Source organism: Crocodylus siamensis, chromosome 6, assembly GCF_052110815.1.
Source record: "Crocodylus siamensis isolate JL-2025a chromosome 6, ASM5211081v1, whole genome shotgun sequence".
NCBI classification, from domain to species: Eukaryota; Metazoa; Chordata; order Crocodylia; family Crocodylidae; genus Crocodylus; species Crocodylus siamensis.
This window is the reverse complement of record NC_143400.1, coordinates 48037108-48047944: the sequence shown is the minus strand read 5'-3', so window position 1 is coordinate 48047944 and position 10837 is coordinate 48037108. Positions and strand designations below refer to the sequence as shown.

Here is a 10837-nt window from a genome sequence, read left to right as displayed (position 1 = left end):
TAAACCATAAGAAAAGGAGAACCTTTTTGTTGCTTTCTTCCTTTGCCATAAATTAATTGATTTATGTTACCAAAGCAACATAGATTTTCCATTTTGACATCAGTATTTTCCTAGCACTCAATTTATTTAGTTTGAGGTACAGTTGGACCAGTGCAAGACACTAGTCTTGCCAAGCTGAGGTCCTAACAGAAGAATAAACTTCAAACTGCCCCAAATAATGCCCTCCATCCATTTATGGCAGCTACAAACAGTGTTCAAATGCCTAGAAGAAGATAAGTACATGATTCATCTAAGGTTAGTGATCAACACTGGAGATCTTGGAGCCAACACTCATGCCACACAAAGTCTTCTTCAGAGCCCCCTTTACCTCTTGGTTCCTTAGGCAGTATATGAATGGGTTTAGCATTGGGGTGACAATAGTGTACACAACTGACACCAGTTTATTGAGGTCAAAGGAGTGGATCCTCCGGGGCCGGGCATACATGAAAAGGGTGGCCGAGAAGAAAATGATGACAACAGTGAGGTGGGAGGCACAAGTGGAAAAAGCTTTCCTCCTGCCTTGGGCAGTGGGTATGCACAGGATTGTTCCAATGATACAGACATAAGAGATGATGGTGATGGAGAGTGGGATCAGCAGTATGAGCAAGGCAAAGACAAAATCCACTATTTCTGCCACCAGCATGTCTGTACAGGAGAGATTGAGCAAAGGGCTGATGTCACAGAAGAAATGGTTGATGATATTGGGTCCACAGAATGACAACTGGGAGATGAAAAAGACTTTCAGCATGGAAATGAGGAAGCCAATCAACCAAGAGCTCACGGACAGCTGCAGGCATAGACGGCTGCTCATGATGGCTGGGTAACGAAGTGGATTACAAATGGCCACATAGCGGTCATAAGCCATGACAGCCAGGAGGACGCACTCGGTACAGACTAAGGCGATGAAGAAGTAGAGCTGGGCCATGCAGCCAATGAAGGAAATGCTTTTATTCTTCACCAGCAAGTTGATTAACAGTTTGGGGACAGTGACTGAGATATACCAGACCTCCAGGAAGGAGAGATTGCTAAGGAAAAAGTACATAGGCTTGTGGAGGTGATGGTTTGTCTTGATTAAAGTAATGATAACCATATTCTCCAAGAGAGTCAGCGTGTATACAATGAGGAATATTATGAAGAGCAGCACTTGGAGTTCCATGATGGTCGGGAACCCCAAGAGGATGAACTCCTGGACCCTGGTATCGTTTTTTTGCTCCATGGTAGCCTCAAGGGTCTGAAAAAATGGAAGACAACAGAAGAAAAGAATGAGGGATAGGAGAAGAAAAAGCCAGACACTAGACCTGTTGCACAGAAGTCATGAAATCTTTCACTTCAGATATTTATTTTGATAGTCTTCATTATTTGATCCCATCCTATATTTTTTTCCTAATCCATCAGTATTGTAGGAACACTACTTCATACTCTCAGATGACTTCCCCCACTCTGCCAGTTTACCCCAGTGAAGTATTTCATTCAATATCACTCTGTCAGTGCAATAGTACCTAGTGTGATCAAAGCTGCCATGGGAGAGAATTTCAAAAATACTTAAGGGATCATTGGAAACCAATGGTACTTCTGTCTATGGTACTTACCTGAACACTTCACAGTTTCTAGTCTATTTAACCTTGCAACATGCTTGCAAACTAGGATGCTTATACAATCTGTATTTTAAAGATGGAGAACTGAAAGAGGGATAGAGTTAACAAAAATGATGTTTAGGTGCCTAAAGATGCAGGTAGTCTGTCAGTAGGATTTCTAAAATCATCTATGTTAATCAGGTATTACTTGGTGGGCGTGTCTACATGTTCATTAATGCACTTTTGCTAATGTCCATTAAATTTAGTAATGCCATTGTGATGTAGTAGAAAAAGGCACATAAACCTGTTTTAATGCACATTAGTGAAAGTGCATCTTTTTTTTGTGTGATGCTGTAATGTGCAACATAAAACATACATTACTAATATTTGGTTCATAGCACTCTGGCAACAGTTGAAATGGAGCAAGGTCAGAATACAGAATCATAGAAAATAAGGGTTGGAAGGGACCTGAGGAGGTCACATCTAGCCCAAAGCTGGACCAGCCCCGGTTAGATAATCCTAGCTAGTGCTTTTGTCAAGCCAGGATTTAAAGATGTCCCAAGGATGAAGATTTCACCACCTCTCTGGGTAACCTGTTCCAGTGCTTTACCACCCTCGTAGTGAGAGAGTTTTTCCTAATATCCAAGCTAATCTTCTCTTGCTGCAGCTTGAGACTGTTGCTCCTTGTTCTGTCATCTGTCACCACTGAGAACAGTCCAGCTCCATCCTCTTTGGAACCCGTGTTCAAGTAGTTGAAGGCTGCTATCTAATCCCCCCTCAGTCTTCTCTTCCGCAGTCTAAATTAGCCCAGTTCCTTCAGTCTCTCCTCACAAGTCATGTGCCCCAACCCCCTAACCATTTTCATTGCCCTATAACTTGCATATTCCTTTTGGTAGCTAACTTGTGTGAAATATACAATTCTAAGAAATGCTTAACATTCTTTTGATTCAAAAAGTACATCAGAAATACCACAATAACTCAAAACTCAATAGTGTTACTACCTGTTTGTCATTCTTAAAGACAAAAGATAGAAGTGTGAGATGCATATAATCTATTATTTAAAATGCTTGCTAAACAATTCTTAAGATAGTTGAGGACATATAAAGCTTAGTTAAACCTTGACATAATTAACAAAGCAGTATGGAAGTTTGACTGACTATATAGGAGTATAAAAGATTATTTGTAATGATCATGAAAGATGCAATAGATATCTAAGTAATAAAACACCAACACAGGCTAGAATGGTAACTATACAATTAGCCTTCAAACTTTTACGTTCTCTGAAAAATATCTCGCATATCTGAAAATTTTTGAAGAAAATACATGGCACATTTGAAATAATCTATTATTATTACTTTGTAACATCTTTAAAGGCACCCATTACTTGTTATGACTGAAACACATTCTGAAACACATTCTTTCCTGAACAAGAAGCATTTTGATATAGGAAGCATTTTGATTTAGAAAATGAGTTAAGACATAGCATTTTTTTTTGTTTGCGTTTTGTTTTTTCAAGTAGGAACATCCAATAATGAATTTAAAAATGCAATAAAATTATAGCATATTTCATCTATTGCTTTATGCCATATGGGCATGATGGCAGAGCAGTTAAGGCAGCTTTGCTACAGAGGTGAAAAGACAAGTCAAAGGCTCATTCTGGATTTGGACTGAAGGCTACCCTTCAGTCCAGTAGCTTTCAACCTTTTTTTCATTTGCATACCCCCGAAAAGATTATGGATGGAGGTGTGGACCCCTTTGGAAACTTCAAATGGAGGGGCAGGCCCCCTTAAACTGTAAGTGTGGATATTCACATACTTTTGATTGATCCTAGTCATCTTTTGTGGACTCCTTAGACATAGTCTCTGGACCTCCAAGGGTTCATGAACCACAGGTTGAAAACCACTGCTTTAGTCCATCTACCTGTATGCTTATAGCAGTTCATTTGGAGTAGGGAGTTAAAGGCAATCAGATATGATTCTAGTTACCTTGCTACATTGGACCTTGCTACATTGGGTGTCACTGGCTACAGAGATGAGTATGCCTTAGCTGTATTAACCTAATGACATGCCTAGGCTCAGGTGGACATTTGATGACATGCTATATCATGAAATAATGTAAAAATAATGCAAATTCCATAGAATGAAAGGAAACCATTCAAATCAACATTTAGAAAGTCCAGTTTAAAATTTCTGGTACAAAATTTAGAAATGATCCAGTTAATGTTTTCTAAGTTGTAAATGCTTTAGGGAATTTCACTTAATGAAAAAATGGTCACTATCTGTTTTAATTTCTAACTGGAGAAAAACAAATTTTGAAATATGAACATTTCCCAGGAAATAAATATTTTTAATTTTGACTAGTTCTTCTAGCCCTTTATTCTCAATGTTAGTTGCCAGTTAGAAATCCAGGAATAATGTCCTGAAGTGAATCATCCCAGTGTGCATTATTCCCTTTGTGGCTGTGCATCTGGAATCATTTATGTTACCTAATGCCACAAATGTTACTATTCGAAATAATCAGTGCTATCATCTGAAGAAGGCAGATCACCTTTTGGATTTTGCTTCATAGTCTGTTAATATCGCATTAAATTTCAAATGCAGAAAAGGCAATAGAAAGTCACTGTTCTCAGCAGAAGAAAAAGAGGAAGAAGGAACATGGAGACATGTTCCTTTTAGATTTGAGCCTTATTAGCATCACATTCAATTCATGGCAAAAATATTGCAGGTCACTTGAATTCCCGTCTCGGAAAAACATCTTAGTTCAGGGATGAATTCTAGATACAGGGATAAGCCCATTATCTTTAATAAAACAACTCATGCATTAAGGTAGGCTAGGCATGATATTCTGTGGCATGGGGGAGTGGGTTCATAGTAAAATTTAAATTTTGCTAGAGGAATATTTAAGCTATGCAAAAAACCTAAAAGAATAATAGTTAATAATCATGGGCAACAATTAATGATAAGTTCAAATCATATTCCTGCACCATCAGGATTATTACTGTTGTTAGTATTATCACAGTCGTTAATGTTCTGTCCTTGATGATCACAGACGTTTTGTCTCGATAAGAATTAAGTAGGGATTATGCAAAAAAACTATTGAAATGTCTGTCCCTGTGTACATCTATTAATCAGTCTATCTAAACATGTCTATACTCATCTGTCTAATTTTTTCTGGTCTCCCACTGTCTCTCTGGCATGGATGGATAGAGAATGCAAGATGAAGCCTTACAAATGTACCCCAATAAGCCTAGCAGAATTGAAATGTTAATTCCCATCACCTGAGCAGCAGATCAGCAGTTATGCACAATCACCATCCTCTAGTTCTTAGTCAAAATTTTCCCTCCTACATGTTCAGCACTAGATACGAATCCAAAATCTGAATAGCTGATAATAGGTACAACTCTTGATTCCTCTTCTGATCGATCTTAAAGAGCTTTTACTGGGCTGAGGTCATCACCTGGATGGAAGGAGCCACTCGGTGAACTTTGCTTTAAAACCCCAGAGACCTAATCATTGAACTGTCCCTTAGAGCCTTTTTGCACTGTCTTTCCAACTGTGACCATCTTTCCTCTTACTGTGTCAAATACTTATTGCAAGAATGCACTGTTTCTTCCCAAAGAGTGTGACCTAGTGTCTGTAACATTAGGCTAGGATTCATAAACCTGGACTATACTATTGGCTTGGCCATTGACCTTCAGGGTGACTTTGGAGACCCCATGTCTGAGATCCCATCTGTAAAAGGGGATTAATGGTAATGCCTCTTCTGTAGAACACTTTGATAGTTATTGAGAAAAAAGTTATCTGGAGGAGCTAATAAATGATGGCTGTACTGTATGTTGATGGTGAGGGAAGTGGCCGTTATGGAGTGGGCATAAACAGAGTGGCAGTAAGGATGCATTATTTTTTGTTTATGAGATTCAGGCCAGGCCCAGATGGGGACATGCATGTGATTGAATTGAACCTTCTGCAACATACTGCTTCATTTGGATCACAGTAGGTGATACTGTGCTGTACTAAAAGTTAAAACATGTTCTGAGCAGTTGCATGGTAATGCTTACTACAATCTGTAAAACAGTTTCTTAGAGGTACAGCTCGCTGCCTATTGGCACCAGCCCTGGCACCACACAGGAGTCTTGAACTGACCCCAGTGCAGTGCTGGGGCTGATGTTAGAGCTAGGTGAGGAACCTCAGATAGCTCATACTCATTTCTGTGGAGTGGCCCCAAGGTAGCTGAACACGTTGCTTAATGTGCTCTGAAGACATTCCTCACGTGAAAAGTCTCAGCTTTGCTACCATATGATCACATTTAGCATGTGTTTTACTGCTTGAACACACACAAGTGCTCACATTGTAAGTGCAGTTAACATGTCCTAACTGTCATGCATGACAAGGCCCTTAGTTTGTATCATTCCTAATTTCCAAGTCCCTGGGTCCTGCTTGTTTGTTCCTGGCTTCCTGGTCCTGGGTTCTGACTGTTGGCTTCCAGGATGCACCTCAGTTTCTTGTTTCTACTTATTTGGTTCCCATTTCCTGCCTCCTGACTTCACACTGTCTTGCTGGAACCTTTGACCCACTGTGTTCCAGCATCCAGTCCAGACCCGGGTACTATGAGAGCCAGTCCTGGCTTCTAGCTTAGCCTAGCAATGGCCCATTTCCTGGCCCTGGACTTCACGACTACTAACTCCCGTCTGGATCCCAACCTCCTTTTCCTGACCTCACATGGTTCACAGTTCTACCCACAGGCACTGCCTGGCTATGTCCCAGTAGCCTTCTCACCTGCATAATCTTGATCCCCTGCTTGAAACCAGAACCTTGCTTTCCTGACCTTATCTATTCCTGATCCCCTAAAGGGTCGTGACCCTCTAAAGTCGAGCCTTAACTGCTCATGTCTTGGAGAGTCTAGGAGGAACCCTCTTGATTTTGATAGTGATCAGAACACTGAAAAAGCCCAATTACCAAATCAGGGCCCCTTGGCTGTCTGGTGGTGGTGCTATAGAGCTCACAGGAAGCACTGAACTTACTGCACAGGGAGGTTGTATATAGCCTGGACTCTAACAGAAAGGATAACTGTATATGCAGGGATAGCAGTGGGGGTGAGGGGGATCATGGAAGGGCAGAACAGTGGGATAGAAAATAGATCAAGAGGAAATGAGTAAGAGTGGAGATGGGGGAGAAGTGATAGGGATTGCAGGCATAGGAGGTGCTGAAGGTGAAGTAAGGATTTGGCAGAGGGAAATGTGTGGGGCCTGGCAAGAAGACTGGGAGGGCAAATAGAGGTCCACAAGGAAGTAGTTGAGGACCAGGAAGGGGTGGGGATGAGGAGAGCGGGGACCCAGAGTCAGGAGTGGGGTTGGGCCTTGAAATGGATGGGGAGAGGAAAGCAGTGACTGGACCAGAGCAAGAGAAGATGGCTAACAGAGAGATGCTAGCGTGGTGGTAGGGCAGGACAAAGTATGAGACTTGGTATGGGGATGGGGGAGAAAGGACAAGGGGAAAAAAAAGATAATGGGGGCCAGTCAAGACCTCTAGCAGGGGAGGGGTGAATAGGGAATCATGGTATGGTGAGAGTGGGGATGTGGATGCTAGAAAGACCACCTGGCAGGGGAAAGGGTGGGGATACTCCCAATGAGGGAGCAGCTGGAAGGAAGAGGGGGAAACTTGGAGGAAGTCCTTTAGATTGAAGAGCATGTGAGGGTGCCGTGAAACACCTGGTTTGAGAGGAATGGAGAAAGGCAAGTGGGGCCCTGCTTGGTGTTGTATTGCTAGCTTTTGAAAGCCAGAACCTGTGCAGCCCTCTGATGTCAACACTGATTTCTCCATTAGGCCAGCTCCACAGCTGGCATACCTTGACATGCTGGCGTGGACTTCAGGGAAGTGATGGCAGTTGGCATCTGGTGCAGGTCTAGTGCTTACGGTTCCTTGCTTGGATCTGATCCTGGTCTCCTGCAGCAAGGGAAAAACAAACCAAAGCAAGAAAAAAAAACAAAGTCCTCTGACCATTTGACAGCGGTGACACCTCATCTAATGCCTCTGAACCCACCCTTATTCCTTGCTCAAGTTCAAAGGTAAAATGCAGTGTGTTTAGCTCAGAGGAACAGAATAGTGCATCTGTTAAATCCTCGAGGGGTTTAACAAGCAAAAGTGAGCTAGGGGTGGTGTTCTTCAGATCTGAAGACCGAGGGGGAGGCTGCCTAGTCAGAGCAGCTACCAGGTTGGTAAAAAGCAGTGTTCTGGGAATACAAGTGCCTGTATGTGTCTTCATATAAAGCTGGGACATGCTTGTTTTTAAATGACCCTGAACTGTGCAAATGCAGCTTGTGAGCTAAATTTTGACCACATGGGCTAGGGACAAATATTTAAAAATCCTGAGCCTGAATTGATTCAACCCTTGCAGGTTAGTCTAACCTGGCTAGGCTAAACTGGTTTTTACCCATAAAGACATCCCCTCTGGACTGAAGAAATGTGGGCACATGCCTGCAGTGTCTCAAGCTAGAAGCTGGGAGGCACTACAGCAGCCCTCCTTTCTCTTCCACAGGACTGAGATGAGGGGGAGTGTGGCCAGGCCCTGGCAGGAGGCTCTGATTAGGGAGGGGTTTTCCCCCTCCCCCCTCACTGTTGATAACAGAGTGTTGAGTTCCACAGCAGTGAGGACTGCTCCTATGTATCTGTTAGCATGTGGTAAGTCTTCCTAGGAGCCACAGACACTGGGGACCAGATTCCATGAAGTCTCCTCTGAATTGTGCTGGTACATAGGTGTCGGGGACTAGATCCCATTCTCTCCCCCAGGTGTGAAATTGGCACTTGGAGATGTTTACAAATTTTAAATCATCATCTAATCTGTACAAGTAAACCTGTTTATTACTTACACTCATCAGTGGTTCAATATAGTCACCAAGTTGAGGTCTCTTATGCTCTGTGGGTGCACCTATACATGCTATAATGGTGCTGAAATAAACTCCAGGATAGTCTGTGCCAATCGGCTGCTTTTGGGTATAGCAGCATGTACGCCTGGGACTGTAATACTTTGAGCTGGGCAAAGCAGCTCTGGGCTGGCAGGAGCCCCAGGGGGTCAGTCCTGAGCTCTGGGTGGTGGTGTTGTGCAGTGGGAGGGACTAGCTGGGGCACAAGACTGCTAAAATGTGAGGGCTAGCTAGCAGGCTGCCATCATGCCCCATCCAGCCCCTGTCACCATCTACACATGTTTTGTCACATGTAGTTACTCCATCGTAAGATGGCACTGTTCCTGACTGTGGAGTTCATTAATTTACTGCACCCTAATACTGGCACCCATAATACCATGATGCTTTATTGCAGAGCTAATTGGTCTACTCTGCAGTAAAGTGCATGTGTAGATGAACTGTGTTGTGACTAACTACCAGATCATCAGTTCAGTAGGCCCAGCTTAGGGAGTAGACCCCACATACTGTCTGCTCCATGAGCTGATTTCAACAGGAGGGGTACTGCTGTAGGAGACGGTGAGTCCTAGTCCCTGCTCTCAGTGCTGCTTGTGCATTTTATGCAATGCAAAATGTATAACCTGCATGGGAGGCAGGGTAGGATCTGGCCATGGGAGTGGGTCCGGGAATCTGGAACCTCTTAGAGCACTTTTCTCAGTGGTACTTCCAGGGCTTTCCATTTCCTGGCTAAAGGGAATTATGAGGTTTCCAGCATAGGAAATTTGCTTGGTGGTGGTGTTGTCAGAGCTGCTGAGCCCTTCGGAGCTAGGGTGCTTTGTGCTTCCAGCATCCCTGGCTCCTGGGCAGGGAAGTGATTATATAGAAAACAAAGTACAGACAGGAGTTTTTAGACAGGTAGGGCCATCACCTATGAACAGATGCGTCTATAACCATCCTGCTCTTGCACATTTTTCTGAAGGGTCTAACACTGGTCACTGGCAAAGATGAAGATGGGATGTTGGGCTTGGTGGCCCCAGTTCTGATCCAGTCTAGCACTTCCTGTGTTTCCAGGGGTGGTGGTGCTGGGCAGCGGGAGTTCAAAATGCTCCTTCCAACACAGATGGATGGCATCATCATCCTTGAGGAGCCAGGAGATGTCCTGTGGTTGGAGGGGGTTATGTCCAATGGAGCACAGTTTGTAGGTTGTCTTGGTAGCCTGGAAGAAGTTATGCATGTCATGCTGGTCAGCACAGCCCTGGATCATGTGCCTTCTCCACCCACCGGTTGTTCTTCATGCCACGGATGCATCACCGGACCTCAGCCTTCAGCTGGTGGTACACTGCCATCTTTCACCGAGTTCGTAGATGGCTTTTGCCAGGCAACGAAGGCTGCATGCTTCTGCTCAAGGAAGTGTATGGATTCTATAATGTATCCTGCTCCTGGACCAAATGTGCCTAACGTGGCCTGATCATGATGAACACTGTCTTCTGCCAGAATTGGTGTTGACAACCCAAAGGGCAATATCCAGATCCTTGAGTGATCGCTTGAGGAAAAGTATGGATTCTATAATAGAAGCCATTGCCTGCCTTTCTTGTAGTTACTTCCTTCCTTCCTCCCTCCCTCCCTCTCACCAGTCAGAACCCAGCTGCTTTCAGGTTCTTGTACATAGATGATATCCTCTTCACCTTTATTATGGAAGGAATCCTCAGCTCCTCATCCCAGTAATACTCTGGAGATGTGGGCTTTTGGTAAAGGAGGGACTTGTTCAGGTGACCCCCAGGGCTCAGTCCTCAGGCCCGCACTGTTCAACATTTTCATCAGTGATTTGGACAAGGGGTGAAAAGCACTGTGTTCAAATTTGCAGATGACACTAAGATGCAGGGAGAAGTGGGCATGCTAGAAGGGAGGGACAGGCTACACCTAGTTCGGGACAGGTTACAAGGGTGGACAGATGAGAATAGGATAGGTTCAATACTGACAAGTGCAAGGTGATGCACCTGGGGAGGAAGAACCAGCACCAGACCTACAGGCTGGGGAACGCCCTTCTCATCAGTGCAGAGGCAGAAAAGGATCTTGGAGTCATTATTGATTCCAAGATGAACATGGGCTGCCAATGTGAGGATGCAGTCAGTAAGACTAACCGCACCTTGTCATGCATCCACAGATGCATCATGAGCAGGTCCAAGGAAGTGGTCCTCCCTCACTACATGACATTGGTCAGGCCACAGTTGGAGTACTGCATCCAGTTCTGGGTGCCACACTTCACAAGGGATGTGGCCAGCATCAAGAGGGTCCAGAGGAGGGCCACTCGAATGATTGGGGGTGTCAG

At 44.0% G+C, this 10837-nt stretch overlaps 1 protein-coding gene across 1 annotated transcript; it reads right to left on the bottom strand.

The window, feature by feature from the left end:
- Positions 1 to 295: 295 nt before the first annotated feature.
- On the bottom strand, positions 296 to 1255 carry LOC149862711 (olfactory receptor 6B1-like). Its single transcript, XM_090054069.1, has one exon. The coding sequence runs from the start codon at positions 1253 to 1255 to the stop codon at positions 296 to 298; it is 960 nt and encodes a 319-aa protein (XP_089910195.1).
- Between the last annotated feature and the right edge of the window lie 9582 nt (positions 1256 to 10837).

What these genes read in the sequence shown, in the direction of transcription:
- LOC149862711 (XM_090054069.1), bottom strand. Translation starts at nt 1,255, where the DNA reads ATGGAGCAAAAAAACGATACCAGGGTCCAGGAGTTCATCCTCTTGGGG.